Source organism: Pelophylax lessonae (assembly GCF_965119305.1).
Source record: "Pelophylax lessonae genome assembly, chromosome: 2".
NCBI lineage: Eukaryota > Metazoa > Chordata > Amphibia > Anura > Ranidae > Pelophylax > Pelophylax lessonae.
The window spans coordinates 414,600,683-414,619,790 of record NC_138769.1 but is presented as its reverse complement, the minus strand read 5'-3'; the positions used below and the strand labels follow the sequence as shown (position 1 = coordinate 414,619,790).

The window sequence follows — 19,108 nt, the reverse complement described above, 5'->3', positions numbered from 1 at the left end:
GAGCTTGTTCTGTTGAAAAAGAACAGACTTACTGGACAGATCACCAAGTGGAAATAAAAGAAAGAAAGCAAAAAAATAACAAAAAAATGGGTGTAATACCAATTCAAATATTTACACTTGAATTATTAAAACTATGCATTCACCTAAACTGCTCCTTAGTCAAAATAAAATGTAGATATTTAAAATGTGAGCCCATATTGAGGAGTCTATATTTTTTCTTAATGAAAGTTGTTCTTCTCCAGATATCTATTCTTCTGAAGTCGTCTGTGCATAAGGTATGCAAGGCCACCTATAAGGGTACAGAGTAAAGCCAAGAAGCCAACTGTTATTCCCAAGCCAACAGCAGTGCTCACAATTTCTCGGGAGTCCACACTGGAAGAACCTGTAAAGTTAAATATATGTTAATAAGATGAAGTCAAATAGTAATGCAATGTACAAAAGTCAATAACATAGTAAAAAATAGAACAGAAAGGGCAAGGGGAAAAAAAAAAACTTTTAACAAGGGAAATTACATTGGCAATAGGTAATGAAATAGCTCTATGGTTAAGCTGATTTTGGGACATTGACAATCATAGAAATATTAATAATATATACACATTGCTATGAAATGATAAATAAACCAAAATTATTAAAGCACAAATAATAATCAAAACACAAGCATTAACTACAATCTGATTTATACAATCTGCAAAGATGTACAAAATCACTCATGTCTAATTCCTGGCACTCCTCATGACAACATACTACAGAACTAACAATACACAACAGAAAGTGAAGAAGAACAACAGACACAAGAAATTAAATAGTAAAGACTGACTTGCCAAATTGTAAAGAGGAAGAACAAATCACATCAAATTTATAACGTCTGATAAATGTGTTGGCTGAACACTAGCTGGCTTGCATATCAATTCTGCGGAGACATTTGTAATGTGAAGTCCAGGAGGATTCCACTCCCCTTACTGAGTGAGCTCAAGCTTCTGTCAGAAGAAGTTAAACCTATTAAGGACTAGGGATGATTGAGCGGTTTGGGTCGACCATCGGTTCGACTCGAACACTGGCTGTTCGAGGTTCGGCCGAATTTAGAACTTTTTGCCCAAAAAGTTCGGAATTCGGCAACCAGAACCGACCAAAATGCAATGGGACAGGAAATGGGCTTTAAAAGCCCATGATTGGACCAGAACCAATAGCAAAAGCCAATTGAGGGGGCAGGAGAATGCTAGGAATGTGATTGGAGTGACTAGGGGGTCCATAGACCAATCTTTAGTGAATACGCCCCCCAGTATATAAGATAGCCCCCGCCAAATTCCTAGCATTCTTATACGGGACATGGAAGAGAGTGGAATGCTGCTCTGTTACTTCTGTTACAAAGTGTTACAAAGTGTCATTTAGCAATTTTTAGTGTGAGGAAAGGGATTTCTAGTGTAGTTAGGGTGCTCTTTTACACTTTAGTTAGCTTTAATTTATTCAGTTTCTGTAGGGAAAGTGTCAAGTGTAAGGGGACCGTAGTGTACTGTAGGGTTAACTGACAGTGACTGCTATGGCAGGGTGACAAAACCCTTCAATATCAGGGTGACCGCTATAGAGAAAAGCTAGTTTCTCTTGTGTCACTTTCGCTGCAGTAATATGGCTTCGCTCCCATCAGCATTCTTTTTGGCTGCAGGCGTCCATAGGGATCTTTTGAGCACATGTTTGGAGTCAGGCATGACATCTGAACATGTGTATAGGGGGTATATATACACACCCATGTATGTATATATACACCTAGACATATATAGGTGTGAAAGGAGCAGAAAAAACTACTTGCGCTAATGAAATAATTAACACCAATATAGTTACGCTCCTATCACACCTATATATGTCTAAGTGTAATATACATATAAGTATGTGTGTATATATACCACTATACACAAGTTCAGATGTTTTGCCTGCCTCCAAAAACCCCCAAAAAATGCCTGCAACAACACACCTGGGCGTTTTTTTTTTTTTTTTGACGCTAGCGTTTTTTTGGGCATTTTTTGGGGTTCTTTGGAGGCAGGCAAAACATCTGAACTTGTGTATAGTGGTATATATACCACTATACACAAGTTCAGATGTTTTGCCTGCCTCCAAAGAACCCCAAAAAATGCCCAAAAAAACGCCTGCTACTAAACCGGCAAGGTGTGAAAAGCAAGAAGCCACTAACCTGTTCTATAACTGACCTAATACAAACAATCTTTTTTTTTTTATGGTTCTGGACATGCTACAGAGCTGAAACTTCACAGGTACACCTTTTAGACCCCCAGATACAAAATCACACAAAAAAAGTTCTTAAAAATTGTCATTTTTGATAGAGAGCCAATTATTGAAAAAATTAAAAAAAAAAAAATTTCTTTGGATTTAGTATTTGGGGGGTCTAAAAAGTGTACCTGTGAAGTTTCAGCTCTGTAGCATGTCCAGAACCATAAAAAAAAGATTGCTTGTATTTTGTCACCTATAGAACAGGTTAGTGGTTAGTTCTCGCTTTTCACACATTGCCGGTTTAGTAGCAAGCGTTTTTTTGGGCATTTTTTTGGTTCTTTGGAGGCAGGCAAAACATCTGAACTTGTGTATAGTGGTATATATACCACTATACACAAGTTCAGATGTTTTGCCTGCCTCCAAAGAACCCCAAAAAATGCCCAAAAAAACGCTAGCGTCAAAAAAAAAACGCCCAGGTGTGTTGTTGCAGGCATTTTTTTGGGGTTTTTGGAGGCAGGCAAAACATCTGAACTTGTGTATAGTGGTATATATACACACATACTTATATGTATTTCACACTTAGACATATATAGGTGTGATAGGAGCGTAACTATATTGGTGTTAATTATTTCATTAGCACAAGTAGTTTTTTCTGCTCCTTTCACACCTATATATGTCTAGGTGTGTATATACATATAAGTATGTGTGTATATATACCACTATACACAAGTTCAGATGTTTTGCCTGCCTCCAAAAACCCCCAAAAAATGCCTGCAACAACACACCTGGGCGTTTTTTTTTTTGACGCTAGCGTTTTTTTGGGCATTTTTTGGGGTTCTTTGGAGGCAGGCAAAACATCTGAACTTGTGTATAGTGGTATATAGAATCATCTACTTACTTGACACTAGTAATTGGTCAACACTTGCTTATACTAATATAACCTAGACCTTTATCTAAAGAAATCTGTAAAAATTCTAGGATGTCAGTCACTGTAGGGAGGAGTGATACACTTAAAAAAATGTTTACCAGATACAGCAATTCATTCTGCTTGTGTGCTTGAGGCTTTTGTGCTTGAAGCATTTTATCTATTACTGCTGATAACAAACCCGAAGCTAAAGCCTCATACACACTACTAGAGTGATGTACTAACAATCCAATGTTAGTACAACTATCTCCCCCGCTGTGCTATTGTTTTCTCACCGGGGACAGTTCCCCCTCCCATCAGTGGAGGAAAACATACAACACCTTATAATTTTCGGTGATCTTGTAAGTGTTTTTAATTGCTTTTGGGCCAAATAAACTTTAAGGCAGGTTACACTATGAGGAAGTGTTCTGTTTCTTTCGTTTCTTGAGCCCTATTGCGATAAAGTGGTGATCGGCTACAGGAGAGTGGAGTGGAGGACCTTATCTACCTATGTTACATTCTGTATATGACCTTTGTTATGAGGGTCATATAATTCCGGCAAGAGACAGTGTGTACGGGTGTTTGGTGGTGGCTCTCTTGAATAAAGGATCTTCACTTCTTCCTGCATAAGGATCTTCACTTTCATTTATACTGATCACCTAGAAACTGTTGTTTCCCTCCTGGATTTTTATGGACATTCTGTGCAAGCAGTTTTAAGATTAGCGCCACATTTTTTACTATGTTATTTGTAGCAGCTTTTATTGACTTTAATGATTATTGCGGAATCTGTTAAAGACTGTTACAGTTTCATTAAACCAAAGACTTTCATTTTACACAATCTATGTTATTTATAGCAGCTTTTAATGACTTTAATGATTTTATCACTTTTTACACCTTTGTGAATTCATTAATTGGTCCATGTTCATAGCTCTTTCAGGCCACTGTGGACTTTTTTTATATGCAGTTATTTTTGATCACATACAGAGAAAATAGCGCACTTTTTTAAATTATTTCCAAACTTCAAGATAAACCCAATAAAATCAGAAACTGACTGAATAAAAAAGAAGAGCAGGCTCTGCAGTAGGAATTAACATTTACTTGGGCTAAATCTAAACTAAAATACTTAGAGATAAATATAACACCTTTAACTAAAAATCTTTACCTTGCCAAATATATTCCATTGTTAGAGGAGATAAAGTTAAACATTAGGAAAATATTGACTCTTGGTTAGGTAGAATAAATATATTTAAAATTATAATCCTGCCCAAAATACTATACAGATTTCAAATGTTACCTATTGCTATTCCATCTGTATATTTTAAAACAATAAGAACAATGTTGTTAAAATTTATATGGCAGTTGAAAAAACCTAGGGTGCAGTATGCAGCTTTCAGTGGAGATAAGACACAGGGGGGATTAGCGGCTCCTGACAATAAAAGAAGCCACACAGCAGTTTTAATATCACGGATGATAGAATGGACAAAAAAATTTCAGAAAAAAAGATGAGTCAAGTTGGAAATCAGGTTGAGTAGAGCACAATTGGATAGGAACATCTGGGTCCCACCAAAGTATAGGGAATTATACAAAGATACACAAGAAATAACAATAGCTGTATGTAAGACTTGGGACATGCTATAAAGGCAGGCCAGGTGGAAATACAACTCTCCGTTATTACCACTAGTAGGTACAACATATTTTATACCCGGTACAGAGAAACAGTTTGGTGGTGGGAATTTGCAACTAAAATAAATTACACATAATGGAAAAATTAGATCATTTAATTAATTAAACACAAAGAGATTGACACTAAATTACTGGAGTTATATGCAATTAAAACACTTTGTATGTTTTTTGCCCCAACCCATCAGATCAGAAAAAGAGTTGAATCTTGTGAAAAAACTCTGTAATCCATGGCTTATCTCAGACATATAAGATGTTAACTGATCTGGCGAGATTGGGGAAATGTACATTTATAGAAAGTTGGGAATGGGAAAAAGGATTTGGTTTGAATGAGCACAAGGAGAGAAATGCGTTGAGAGCAGCACACTGCACCGCTGAAGATATAAACACCATTGAGATGAATTATAAGTGCCTCTCGAGATGGTATATAACACTGGTTATAGCACACAGCTGTCAGCCAGTGAAGTCAAATCTGTGTTGGTGAGGCTGTCAGATGGTGGGCACAATGATTCATGTCTGGTGGGAATGTCCTAAGATCTGGGAGTACTAAGATAAAACAAGTTATCAATAAAATTACAGGTGAGATTATTAAAGATGACCCCTGGACATGTCTATTCCATAGAACAAATAGATCATTAAAACACTAAAGAAAATCAATAGTACCAAACCTGCTTAATGCAGCGAAGGAGACTATCCCAAAAAAATAGCTTGAAACAGAAGCCCCTGCCGTAAGGAAATGGTGTGGCAGAGTGGAATACATATATGATATGGAATATTTGTGTAGTATAGATGAAGAACAAGTTGACTGCTTTTCAAATAAGTGGAGAAAATGGATTGACTTTAAAAGAAAACAGAGAATACATAGATTTATGGAAAGATTAGGGGAGTCACTAAAGAGTGGGACATGCAAATTTATTTGAGAAAGGAGAAGTAGGACTGCAATTCCGGAGTGGGGTAGATATAGGGGGATTGGGGAGATGTGGGGAGGGGGGATTTTGGGGAGAAATTATGATTTTACAACATTTGAAAAATAGATTTTTCTTTTTATTTGTAACTGTGAAGAAAACAAATAGAAATTATTGAGAGAAAAGGCCACCATAACAAATCTTGAACAATGGACAGAGGTCAAATTATCTTGTGGTTCGTCAACATGGGGTCCCGTTTAGGAAGGAAGCATGGCTACAGATAATTCATAAGTCATCAGGCCCACAGTAATACTAGAATAGCTGCTGCTAGCAGACCTAGAAGTGCCATGCAATACTCCACAGTTAATATTGAGGACTCAATTACACTGTTAAAAAAAAGTGTATCTGTTGTAAAAACATGTGGTATGTCAACAAAAATGTATCTTCTGTGGTGTCAAATTGGACTCCTAGGTATACCATTCTTTGGTGTGAAATAGGATGACTTTTTTGGTGATTCACATGCAAAGTGAAATGTGTCTGTAGAACAATCGCCCTGTGACTCAACAGCTGTTGATGGGACTTAATCAGTTTAAGGACATTTTCTAAGTCATGGTATACATTGATTTTTTTTTTTTTTTTAAGTTCTAAAAAAGTTATTACTAGGGGTGAGCTTCGAGTTGAACCTAAGTTCGACTCGAACATTGGCGAATGATGAACAAATGTGCCTCTCCGCGGGAAATTTGAGCACCCGTTTCCATAATGCACTGCGCGCGCATACGTATATAATATATATATAATGCACTGCTGATATGTACTGAACTGACCGATAGATACCGAATGGCCTGATATATACTCAAGTTGCCTATATATCTATGGAGATATCAATGTGTGGTCTATACAGAACTAACTAATAGATAGTGAATGGCCTCTCAAGTGGCCTATATATCTATAGAGATATCAATGTATGGTCTATACAGAACCGACCAATAGATACTAAATAGCCTGATATATACTCAAGTGGCATATATATATGTAGATATCAATATATGGTCTATACTGAAATGACCGATAGATACTGAATGGCCTAATATATACTCAAGTGGCCTATATATATTCGATATCAGTGTATGATCTATACTGAACTGACCGATAGATACTCAAGGGCCTAATATATAATCAATTGTCCTATGGAAAAATCAATGTATGCTCTATACTGAAGTGACCGATACTCAATGGCCTAATATAAAATCAATTGTCCTATATATATATATATATATATATATATATATATATATATATATATATATAAAGAGATCAATGTATGCTCTTTGTGTGTGGACCTCCCTTGAATTGGGTGTGAGTACTGCCCAGCTAAGATTTTCATTAACATTTATCATTATATATGCAATTTTATATATAATGATTATATATTAGGCCATTGAGTATCTACTGTATTTTCTGGCGTATAAGACTACTTTTGAACCTCAAAAAGATTCCCCAAAAATGGGGGGTCATCTTATAAGCCGAGCATAATATCTCCAAGGTAACCTAAGTATAAGTATTACTGGTAGATGTAATCTTTCAAGACGCTGGCTGTGTGGAAATCCTGTACCGGTATACCGTATGTACCGTAGACTACATACAGTGTACCGCACTGAGCTAATCAGGGAGAGCGATGTATTCTATTATTGAATGCAAAGCCTGCTCGGATTGGCAGAGTAACATCAGTCCGCCTCTCTGACTCTGCCAATCCGAGCCGGCTTTGCATTCAATAATAGAACACATCGCTCACTGTGATTGGCTCAGCGCGGTATACTGTATGTAGCCGAAGCTACGGTACATACGGTATACCGGTACAGGATTCCCGCACAGCCAGCGTCTTGAGATTACATCTACTGGTAATACTTAGGGTACCTTGGAGATATTATGAAAGATTACATGTATTACATTACTTGGAGTACCTTGGAGATCTATGAGAAATCTGATGTTTTTCATTGGTGTTGCCTTGCTTCGGAAGGGGGGTAGTCTTATACGGCGAGTATAGCCCAAAACCTATGTTTTAACTTGAAAATTAGGGGGGTCGTCTTATACGCCCAGTCGTCTTATAAGCCGGAAAATACGGTATTGGTCAGTTGAGTACAGAGCATACATTGATCTCCATTGATCACTCTCTCTATATATATATTCTCTAGATATATAGGACAATTGATTACATATATTAGGCCATTGAGTATCAATCGGTCAGTTCAGTATAGAGCATACATTGATCTATCTACAAACCCGATTCCAAAAAAGTTGGGACACTGTACAAATTGTGAATAAAAACAGAATGCAATGATGTGGAAGTTTCAAATTTCAATCTTTTATTCGGAGTACAACATAGATGACATTTCAAATGTTTAAACTGAAAAAATGTATAATTTTTATGGGAAAAATAAGTTGATCTTAGATTTCATGGCATCAACATCTCAAAAAAGTTGGGACAAGGCCATGTTTACCACTGTGTGGCATCCCATCTTCTTTTTATAACAGTCTGCAAATGTCTGGGGACTGAGGAGACAAGTTGCTCTGGTTTAGGAATAGAAATGTTGTCCCATTCTTGTCTAATACAGGCTTCTAGTTGCTCAACTGTCTTAGGTCTTCTTTGTCGCATCTTCCTCTTTATGATGCGCCAAATGTTTTCTATGGGTAAAAGATCTGGACTGCAGGCTGGCCATTTTAGTACCCGGATCCTTCTTCTACGCAGCCATTATGTTGTAATTGATGCAGTATGTGGTCTGGCATTGTCATGTTGGAAAATGCAAGGTCTTCCCTAAAAGAGACGGCCTCTGGATGGGAGCATACGTTGTCCTAGAACTTGGATATACCTTTCAGCATTGATGGCGCCTTTCCAGATGTGTAAGCTGCCCATGCCACACGCAATCATGCAACCCCATACCATCAGAGATGCAGGCTTCTGAACTGAGCGCTGATAACAACTTGGGTTGTCCTTGTCCTCTTTTGAAGAACTTTAAATTTTGATTCGTCTGACCACAGAACAGTTTTCCACTTTGCCACAGTCCATTTTAAATGAGCCTTGGCCCAGAGAAAACGCCTGCGCTTCTTGATCATGTTTAGATATGGCTTCTTTTTTGGCTTATAGAGATTTAGCCGGCAACTGCGAATGGCACGGTGGATTGTGTTCACCGACAATGTTTTCTGGAAGTATTCCTGAGCCCATGTTGTTATTTCCATTACAGTAGCATTCCTGTATGTGATGCAGTGCCGTCTAAGGGCCCGAAGATCACGGGCATCCAGTATGGTTTTCCGGCCTTGACCCTTACACACAGAGATTGCTCCAGATTCTCTGAATCCTTGATGATATTATGCACTGTAGATGATGAGAACTTCAAACTCTTTGCAATTTTTCTCTCAGAAACTCCTTTCTGGTAATGCTCCACTATTTTTAGCGGCGGCATTGGGGGAATTGGTGATCCTCTGCCCATCTTGACTTCTGAGAGACACTGCCACTCTGAGAGGCTCATTTTATACCCAATCATGTTGCCAATTGACCTAATAAGTTGCAAATTGGTCCTCCAGCTGTTCCTTATATGTACATTAAATATATAAAGTGATATCAATTACAATCCTTTTAGATTGTAAGCTCTAACGAGCAGGGCCCTCTGATTCCTTTTGTTCCAAATTGTAGTGTAACTGTAATGTCTGCCTTCATTTTGTTAAGCGCTGCGCAAACTGTTGGCGCTATATAAATCCTGTATAATAATAATAATAAAAATATTGCGCTAAAATAAAGTGCTAATTGAATGTTTTATGTATTGCACTTTATACGTCTACGACCCTATACTGTTGATTATATAACGTGTATTGATTCTTTCTTCAATAAAGCACCTTTTTTTGTGTTAAAAAAAAAAAAAAAGTGCTAATAACAAAAAATTGCTGTTCTATTCGAACAGCAATTTTTTGTTATTAGCACTTTATTGTAGCGCGATATCACTTTATATATTTATTGATTTTATGTGTAGTGATTCACCACTTTGATATTGCAGCCACAATATTTTTTGATACTTCAATACTTTGCGCTGATATCCATTACACCTTATATGTACATTGCTACCTGTCCAACTTTTTGGGAATGTGTAGCTCTCATGAAATCCAAAATGAGCCAATATTTGGCATGACATTTCAAAATGTCTCACTTTCAACATTGGATATGTTATCTATATTATATTGTGAATAAAATATAAGTTTATGAGATTTGTAAATTCGTCCATTCCTTTTTTCACTCACAATTTGTAGAGTGTCCCAACTTTTTTGGAATCGGGTTTGTATATATATATATATATATATATATATATATAGGACAATTTATTACATATATTAGGCCATTGAGTATCTATCGGTCAGTTTAGTATAGAACATACATTGATCTCTCTCTCTCTCTCTCTCTATATATATATATATATATATATATATATAGGACAATTGATCACATATAGTAGGCCATTGAGTATCTTTTGGTCAGTTCAGTATAGAGCATACATTGATCTCTCTCTCTCTCTCTCTATATATATATATATATATATATATATATATATATATATATATATATTAGGACAATTGATTACATATATTAGGCCATTGAATATCTATCGGTCAGTTCAGTATAGAGCATATATTGATCTCTCTATATATATAATACAATTGATTATGTATATTAGGCCGTTAAGTATCTATCAGTCAGTTCAGTATAGAGCATACATTGATCTCTCTAGATATATATAGGACAATTGATTACATATATTAGGCCCTTGAGTATCTATCGGTCCTTTCAGTATAGACCATATATTGATATCTGCATATATATATATATATATATATATATATATATATATATATATATATAAATATATATATATATGTATGCCACTTGAGTATATACCAGGCCATTCGCTATCTATTGGTTGGTTCTGTAAAGGCCACACATTGATATCTCTATAGATATATAGGCCACTTGAGTAAATATCAGGCCATTCAGTATCTAACGGTCAGTTCAGTACATATCAGCAGTGCATTATATATATATTATATACTGATCTACCAGTAATAACCCCCCCCCCCCCAAAAAAAAATTAAATCATGTTCGAAAGGCCGACAAGGAGAGGCAGATGCTCACTGGCCACGAAAAGAGGGCAAGCAGCCTCTGTGTCCACAGTGAAAAGTGGTGGTCACAGACATTGTGCATCCTCTGCATGCGAGGCACGCCTGTCCTTTATTTCCGGTGCTGGCCATGTTATTCAGCCACAACACGTAGAAGAGTTGGTGGAGTGGATAAATAAGCTACACCCACGCTCATACTAGTTTGCCTTCCACCACAGCTGTCAAAGTGGCCCATTCCACAGGCTCCTTCTCCACAGCTACTCCTTCTGTTGCCCCACCATCATGCAGGGAGGAGTCACCTGAACTATTCGATAATAGTGTCAGTGACATGCTGCTGGAGGATGTGCAGCAATTTGAAAGCTGTGATGTTGGTTCCCAGGTTGATGAAGGGAATACAAAAAATAAAGGAACAGAGCGCACACCGCCCTAGTGTAACACCATTTATTTGAAGTTAATAGAAGCCATAAAAACAGGTACTCACAAACAGATAGGAAGTCATGCATGGAAATAAATATCCCCCGATGATGTTTACAGGGCTCTCTCCTCCTAGCCTCGGCGGCTCAGCTGTTCGTCCTGCACTAGTCAGTGAGTATCGTACGGCTAAGCCAACCGCCTCGGATTACTCAAGGAGACTCGATGTGGTGAGCCTGCGCACGGTCCAGCCTCCGCCGCACACCCTCCAAGAGCCGGATGCTATAGCCGCTCAGAGAAACTGACAATGCGGTTGAGCAGAGCGAGACTCCCCGATCGGGACCCAGAGCATGACTTGCATGGGGTTGCTAAGGACAACGTTTCGGAGGCGTAGCCTCCTTCTTCAGATCTCAACACCACTGTGTTCCTTTATTTTTTGTACAGCTGCTTTGCCTCATATCCCATGGAGGGTTAGGAGAGCTGCCACGCTTCATTCATGTGTTTCACCACAGGCCATATTACAAGATTCCCCAGCTTGAGAATCAATCTCCAGGATCTGCGCAGGGACTGGTAATGTGTGTTTTCTCTGATGAAGGGAATAACATGGGCCTATAGAGAGGGGGTGACAATGACGCACAAGAAACTAGCAGTCATGTTGCCACAACTGAAGCATACTGCCAAGTTTGCTCCAGTGATGAGGAGGGAGGGGATGATGAGGTCATTGACTATACTTGGGTGCCTGACAGGATAGAGGAGGAAAATGAGGGGGAGGAAGAGGAGGCACAACTCCAATGAGGCAGGATGTGCTCCAGGGGCCACCATAGGAGTAGCCAACCTATTGCATCACAGCACAGAGCTCCACAGGTGCAGCGTGCTGCAAAATCCCCACAGAATTCCAAAAGTTCATTAGCCTGGGCTTTTTTCATCACATGTGCAGTAGCCTGCACCATTGCTGTTTGCAACATCTGTCTGAAGCGTATCAAGCGTGGCCAGAACACCAGCCGCTTGGGAACCACATGCTTGAAAAGGCATATGACGACCTGCCATGCAGTCTGTTGGCAACAGCACCTGAAAAAAACACAAGATAAAAACAAGCATACTTCACCTTGCGCCTCATCTGGCATCTCTAACCCTACTATACCTCATGCTTTCTCAAATACCAGCATTGAGAGGTATAATGGTATAGCATTGAGTGCCACAGAGACTTGCACCCAATCTGCTAGCAGTACACCACTGCTTGATTTGAGCAGCAGGCAAATTTCACTACCCCAGTTGCTGAACTGTAGGAAGAAATACTGTCCCAGCCATCCACATGCTCAGCATCTTAATGCTAGCTTGGCCAAATTGCTAGCATTACAATTGCTGCCTTTTCATCTGGTAGACTCTGCTCCCTTTTGCAAATTTGTGGAATGTGCTGTTTAGTCAGAGCAGTCAGCAGGAGGGTTCACATTACTGCTGACTCTTGGTCCAGCAGGCATGGACAGGGACGTTACATTTCCCTAATTGCGCACTGGCCGTGCTTCAGTTGGTCTGAGTAGGGGATAGGAGTCACACTGGGGCAGAGTTTCTGTCAGCGCTGTAGGGGCAGGCTCAGAGATGGTTGACGACACGACAGCTTGAGCCAGGAATGGTTGTATGCGACAATGGCACAAACCTTCTCTCCGCCCTCCGACAGGGACACTTGACACATGTTCCATGCTTGGCACATGTTCTGAATCTGGTGGTGCAGCATTTCTTGAGCAGATACCCGGACTTTCAAGATCTCCTGAGGCAGGCCAAAAAAGTCTGTGGCCATTTCCTGTGTTCATACAATGCCAAAGCTTATCTAACATTCAACAAGAATTCAACCGGCCCACCAACCGCCTTATTTGTGACATGCCCACAAGGTGGAAGTCAACATTGGCAACACTGCAGCGGCTGCACATGCAGCAGAGGGCCATCAATGAGTACTTGTGAAGGCATGGCATAAGGACAGGGTCAGGGAAGTTTGGCTTTTTTTCACCACGCCAGTGGCTTTTGATAAAGGATGCATGCATCATCCTTTCACTATTTGAGGAGGCCACAAGGATGGGGAGCCAAGATGATGCATGCATCAGTGACACTATCCGTTTAGTCTACCTGCTGGAGTACAGCTTGGTGGAATCATGGACAGGGCACTTGAGGCAGAACAGCAGGAGGAAGATGAGGACTTCTTTTCCTCACAAGGCCCCCTTTATGCAGATATCATGCCTGCAGGGACACAAAACTCACAGGAGGAAGAAGAAGAGGAGGAGGATTGTGTGTATGCATGGACTTTCAGTTAGAAAGCTGTAGGAACTGTCTATGGCCTACATGGGTGGTAATCACCATGCCTATGCTCCATTGAAAACTACAAATCAATCTGCCCTGGTTGATAGACGTTACTTGTAGTTTATTCATTCAGAGATCTCTGTCACAGCTGCTGATGGGGAGATGAACCCCTACACGCTGTCACAAGAATATATGGTTTGGGCATTGAGGAGTTTGCACCATGTTACATGTTACACCCTAAATAAAGGTGTAATATGTCATCCATCTGCCTCTATGCCTCAGCCAGTCAGATGAAGCTTTGTATTTATTCATAGAATACAAAGCTTCCCATGAATGGCCCAAGCAAACTATTTAAAGGGACTGTCACATTGGAGATCAGCTTTAAACATTATTGAACAGTTATGAACAAAGTGACCTAAAGCATCCCTTGCATACATTACTTGAGTGTGCAATATTATACCAGAGTAGAGGTAGCTGCAATGGCTTTAGTTTAACTGTTTCTTTCTACCACATTTATAAAGCCTTGCTATTTGTCATGTAAATATGTATTCGTTTCCACTAAGCACATGCTATTTTTTTTACATAAAACATCTACTTACTCTTGTTGATTGAGTACTGTGTAATTTATTATTATAATACAATATAGCATTCATCTGACAACAAAAATTAAATAATAGTGTATCAACTTACCGGAGGATGAACTGGATGGATTTTCTGTGGTGAAAATGATAAATTATTGTTATGCTACAATATTTAGAATCAATGATTTAGACTCAACTATATAGTACTAAAGTATTACATCTCAGTAGTTTTAAATACTATACTTTGCATTAATATAGAAACATTGTTGAAAACATCTTGATTCAAAGCTCCACTATGTATGTCATATACATTCAATTTTTTTGCTTCCTAAAATATTTCTTACCCGAGAAGCCATGAGAATACTCAGTTTATGTATAACTTGAGTAAGATCATTTATGTGTTGCATTATAATAATACTATACTGTAATATCATAGGTGATAGTGATTGTTTCTCCCTGCCATCAGCACCATCTATAATGCTTAAAGTGGTTGTAAATCTCAGACATGAAATGCTAACAAAGCATATCCCTCTATAATGTGTACTTGTCTCAAATAAGGGCACTAAGTGTCATTTCTGTCTGCTGCCCCGTTCCTTTCCTAACACGTTAAGTCACTTCTGACAAGTTTTCCTGATACCAAGAGAAAAAAGGTGACATGGGAGGGATAATCAGCTGAATGGCAGTTTCAGCCCTGTTCCTGTGTGCTGTGTGAAGGGGGATGTGTCCCTTCCCTCCAATCAGCTCTCAGAGCTCTGCGTACTGAGCTCTGCAGATTGTAACTTCAGCTCTCCACCCTCTTTTTCTGAAATCTCAGACAACCTGTATAAATTCCGCACTTTCAATGGATGTAGAGAAGAGAATGATGCAGATAAACAGGCACAACTTATGTAGACGTACTTGTTTTCTCTCTATGTATTACCTGAGAATAGTCACTTCGCTGGGTATATGGAATGGGTTACAGCCACTTTAAGTATTTCTAAGGCCTTGTTAACATGAGCAGCCACGGCAAGGTAAAAAACAGGCAACTGATCCATGTTTTAACCACCCCAACCAGTCTTTGGCAAGTCAACATTACCAACAAATGTCTGTACACATTGGTCATGTCATGGCAAACTTTGTAACAGCATGTCAATTTTGGCAGGAAGTACTTGCCTTTTTTCTTTAGACATTTTTAAAATATTTTCTTTACTATTTATTTTAGAGGTCGTTGTAAACCCTTACAGATACAGAGTGAAGTGACCAGCTGCAGGTGATACACAAAGATGAAACAAATCCTCCTACATACAATTGTACCTGTTTATCTGCAGCCATCTCCAGTACAGCCTCCTAAAACATGCAGAAAAAAAGGATTTTTCTGATGGGGTTCTGATGTCACACACTGCACACACTAGAGATGAGAGATCAGTGTAATCTGAGACCTGAGTGGAGGGAAAGGACACACCTCCCTCTACACAGAATAACAGGGAAACATGCACAGTGCAGGCTGTCATTCTCCTTGTCTGTGCTTGGGGGGGGGGGGCATCACCTGATATTCCATGGTGTTGAGTTAGACTGTCAGAGTTGAGTCATGCAGGTGGTAGAGGGAGGAGATATCAGAGAGAAACCACAATCAGTGCTTTGGATTGAGGCTAGTAAACAATAAAGAGGGATGTGCAGTGTTAATTTTTTTTTCATTTAGAAGGTTTACAGCCACTTAGATGTTATTGTTTTCTGCCACATGTACGTATGTAAAATCCCAGCATGAAAGGTTTTGACAGGCACCTGAACTTGTGCCTTCTGCCTTCCAACACAGAGTTAACCAACTGTGTATATGAGGCCCCATCCATTTGTTTTAGCTCTTTATTAAATCACTATGCTCTGTGCTACAAACATACATTTAGTTCAATATAATGGGACAAATTACTAAATAACATTTGTACTTTTATCTACTAATACACCAATTGTTTTAAAACTAGTACTGGTAAAATTATTTAAAAAAAGGTTTGGTTGTTTTTTGGTTTTATTTTTTGTATGTCTTTTCATTTATAGATTCAACTGTCAAATACATTTTGATAATTTAAAGAAGAACTTCAGCCCTCTGTTCGTATATTTCATTGATGCCACTAATATGGTGTGTGCGTAGAAGTGCCAAAGGGCCGTGCCTGGCTTTCGGGCACAGATCTGCACATGTGAAATTTCCCAAGGATACGCAAAGTTTAGGACTTCCACAATCTGTGATTTTTACTATAGATCACATCATATGGCCTACAGATTTATCCCTGAAAAAGAAGCTATTTGACTCTGAAACATATACAAACTCTGCAAGTATAATTTGTAATACCCAAATATACATTTGTGATCCTGTGATTCTTTGAGATACCCGTGGGATCCAGATACCCCAATACCAATCACAAGATATATGTATATAGTACGGGTATTTCTATAGGTCTCCCCTGTGTATTTTGGGAGAGAGCCTGTTTCACGATGGGGAGACATTGTATGTTCATGTATTGATTTAATATGACTTTTTAATGATGTCTAAATAAAATGAAATTTTTATTGTATAAATACTTTTTCCATGGGGTTATGAGTGGCTATCTTTAAAGTCCCATTTTCTGCTCCGCTCTTCTTGCCAATATTATATGAGGATGTGCAGCCACAACAATTTGAGTCCTGTCTCATACTTCCTTTACTACGTACCCATATGTACATTGTAATTTGTGATTTGATATTTTGTTATGTGGAAAACTTCTTATGTGATTTATATACTATATTTTATGGAATTTAAATAAAACTTTAAGATTTTAAAATATTTTATTATTATAGCCTTAAAAGTCCCATCCAATGGGGGAAATTCAATCTTTGATACATTTAATATAATATAGGGATGTGGCTAACACAGCATAAAAACTTCGAATTTATGTTAGGACTTCCAAAATTACCATCTTTGCACATGCGCAGGAGAAACCCACACATGCACAGATATTAACCGCTTTCAGATCGCCCACTGCAGAAATACTGCGGCAGGCTGGCCCTCCTGCGTGAACCGCCATAGGTATATGTCGGTCACGCGCCGCTGGCGGTGCCCTCCCGGCCCACTCGTCAGCAGGGACTCTGATGCATGGGGCAGGCAGCTCCAATTGCAGCTCCAATTGCCGCCTGCCATCCGCGATCGCTCCCCGCTGTATAGGATCACAGGTCTCTGTGTTCATTTTCACAAGCCCAGCTCTTATACAGTTAGAAACATGCCCCTAGGTACATATGTAACCCTTTGATCACCCCTGGATTAACCCCTTCCCTGCCAATGGCATTACTACAGTAACAGTGCATATTTTTAGCACTGACTACTGTAGTAATATCACTGGTCCCCCCAAAAGTGTCAAAAATGTCAGTTAGGGGTCCGATCTGTCCGCCGCGAAGTCGCAGTCCTGCTAAAAATCGCAGATTGTTGCCATTACTAGTAAAAAATAAATAAATAAAAATTACATAAATCTTTCCCTTAGCTAGTAGACGCGATAACTTTTGCGCAAACTAATCAAAATTCGCTTATTGCAATTTTTTTTACCAAAAATATGTAGCAGACAAGAAATTGGTCTAAAATGTTAAAAAATTTTGATTTTAATATTTTTTTTTTTTTGAGAATGTTATATAGCAGAATGTGAAAAACATAGGGTTTTTTTTTCTTCAGAATTGTCGCTATATTTGCAGAGGTGATCAAATACCACCAAAAGAAAGCTCTATTTGTGGGAAAAGGACATCAATTTTATTTGGGTACAGCGTCGCATGACTGCGCAATTGTCCGTTAAAGTAACGCAGTGCTGAATCGCAAAATATGGCCTGGTCATTAAGGGGGCAAATCCTTCCGGTCCAGTGGTTTAGCAGGACCTGTACAAGTGCAGATGTGCCACAGGGCTCACTCAGGACTCTAAGCCCTGGAGCACTTCTGCACACGTGCAGGGGGGAAGAGAGAACACATGTCATTCTCAACTACGCGAAAAATTAGGAAAAGCTGCTTTGCAGCACAAATAAATAAAATATCATTGATATCCAATTGTGAGAGAGGGATGGTACAAGGCAGGGCAGCATTGCATTTTTTTAAAGCGGAGCGCCACCAAAATGGGGGAAGCTCTACTTGTTTGCTTCCTTTTCCCCCCTCCGGTGCCACATTTGGCACCTTTCAGGGGGCAGAGGGGAGCGGGTACCTGTTTTTGACAGGTATCTGTCCCCACTTCTGAGAGACCTCGCTGTGGAGAGATTCCTCAGAAGTTCAGCCCCCCTCCTCCTTCCTCCGCCACCTGGCTAGTTAGAAAGCACAGCGCGCTTCGCGCATGCGCAGTAGGGAACAAGCTATGAAGCCGAAAGTCTTTACTGACAGTTTTCCTTTCTTTGAATGGTGGCAGCAGCACCCGGAAGCGGATCAGGAAATCGACTGGGGTGCAGACAGGAACGGAGTGGAATTGCTCTTAAAAGGTGAAGGTTTACTTTTAATATCTCCCATGCCATTTTTTAATAAGTGTATATTTAGTGTTGTGTGCATTTGTACTTACTAGTGTCAGCACTGGTAATGATCCCAGGTGAAGTCACTGTTGCTGGATCAGAAAGAGAAGGAGACACTGAAGATTCTGAAGCTGCTCTAGCACTCCTTTTTCGTTTTGAGCAGACCTGTAAAGAAATGTTTGTTCAGTCTTAGTAGTCAAGATAAGAAGGAATTCATGTTAAAACACAACTGCCACACAACTTGAACAATTCAAACTTACGTTTTCTTAACAGTGCATTATTGCACACTTATTAATGTGCACTGCGTTAAGGCAACCCATTTATTCTGAATGCACTGCAGATGCACCCCAACAGATGAAAAAAAAACATATGACACTTTTTTAGCAATGCACCACAATACATGGTATAGCGATATGCTGCAGTGCATTGCTGTCAATTGTACAGTGTGTTGAAGTGCTATTCACAATGGATCTTACCTCAGTGCACCA

At 39.2% G+C, this 19,108-nt stretch overlaps 1 protein-coding gene across 1 annotated transcript in view; it reads right to left on the bottom strand.

Moving 5' to 3' along the window:
* Window positions 1-218: 218 nt before the first annotated feature.
* The window catches only part of LOC309548136 (zona pellucida-like domain-containing protein 1), a gene marked incomplete at both ends in the record, with an annotated part of 74,481 nt that continues 55,591 nt past the window's right edge, over window positions 219-19,108 (bottom strand). The window contains 3 exons of the mRNA XM_082248100.1: window positions 219-382; window positions 14,254-14,277; window positions 18,671-18,785. Coding sequence (XP_082104226.1) covers window positions 219-382; window positions 14,254-14,277; window positions 18,671-18,785 — 303 coding nt within the window. The remainder of the gene's footprint in view (window positions 383-14,253; window positions 14,278-18,670; window positions 18,786-19,108) is intronic.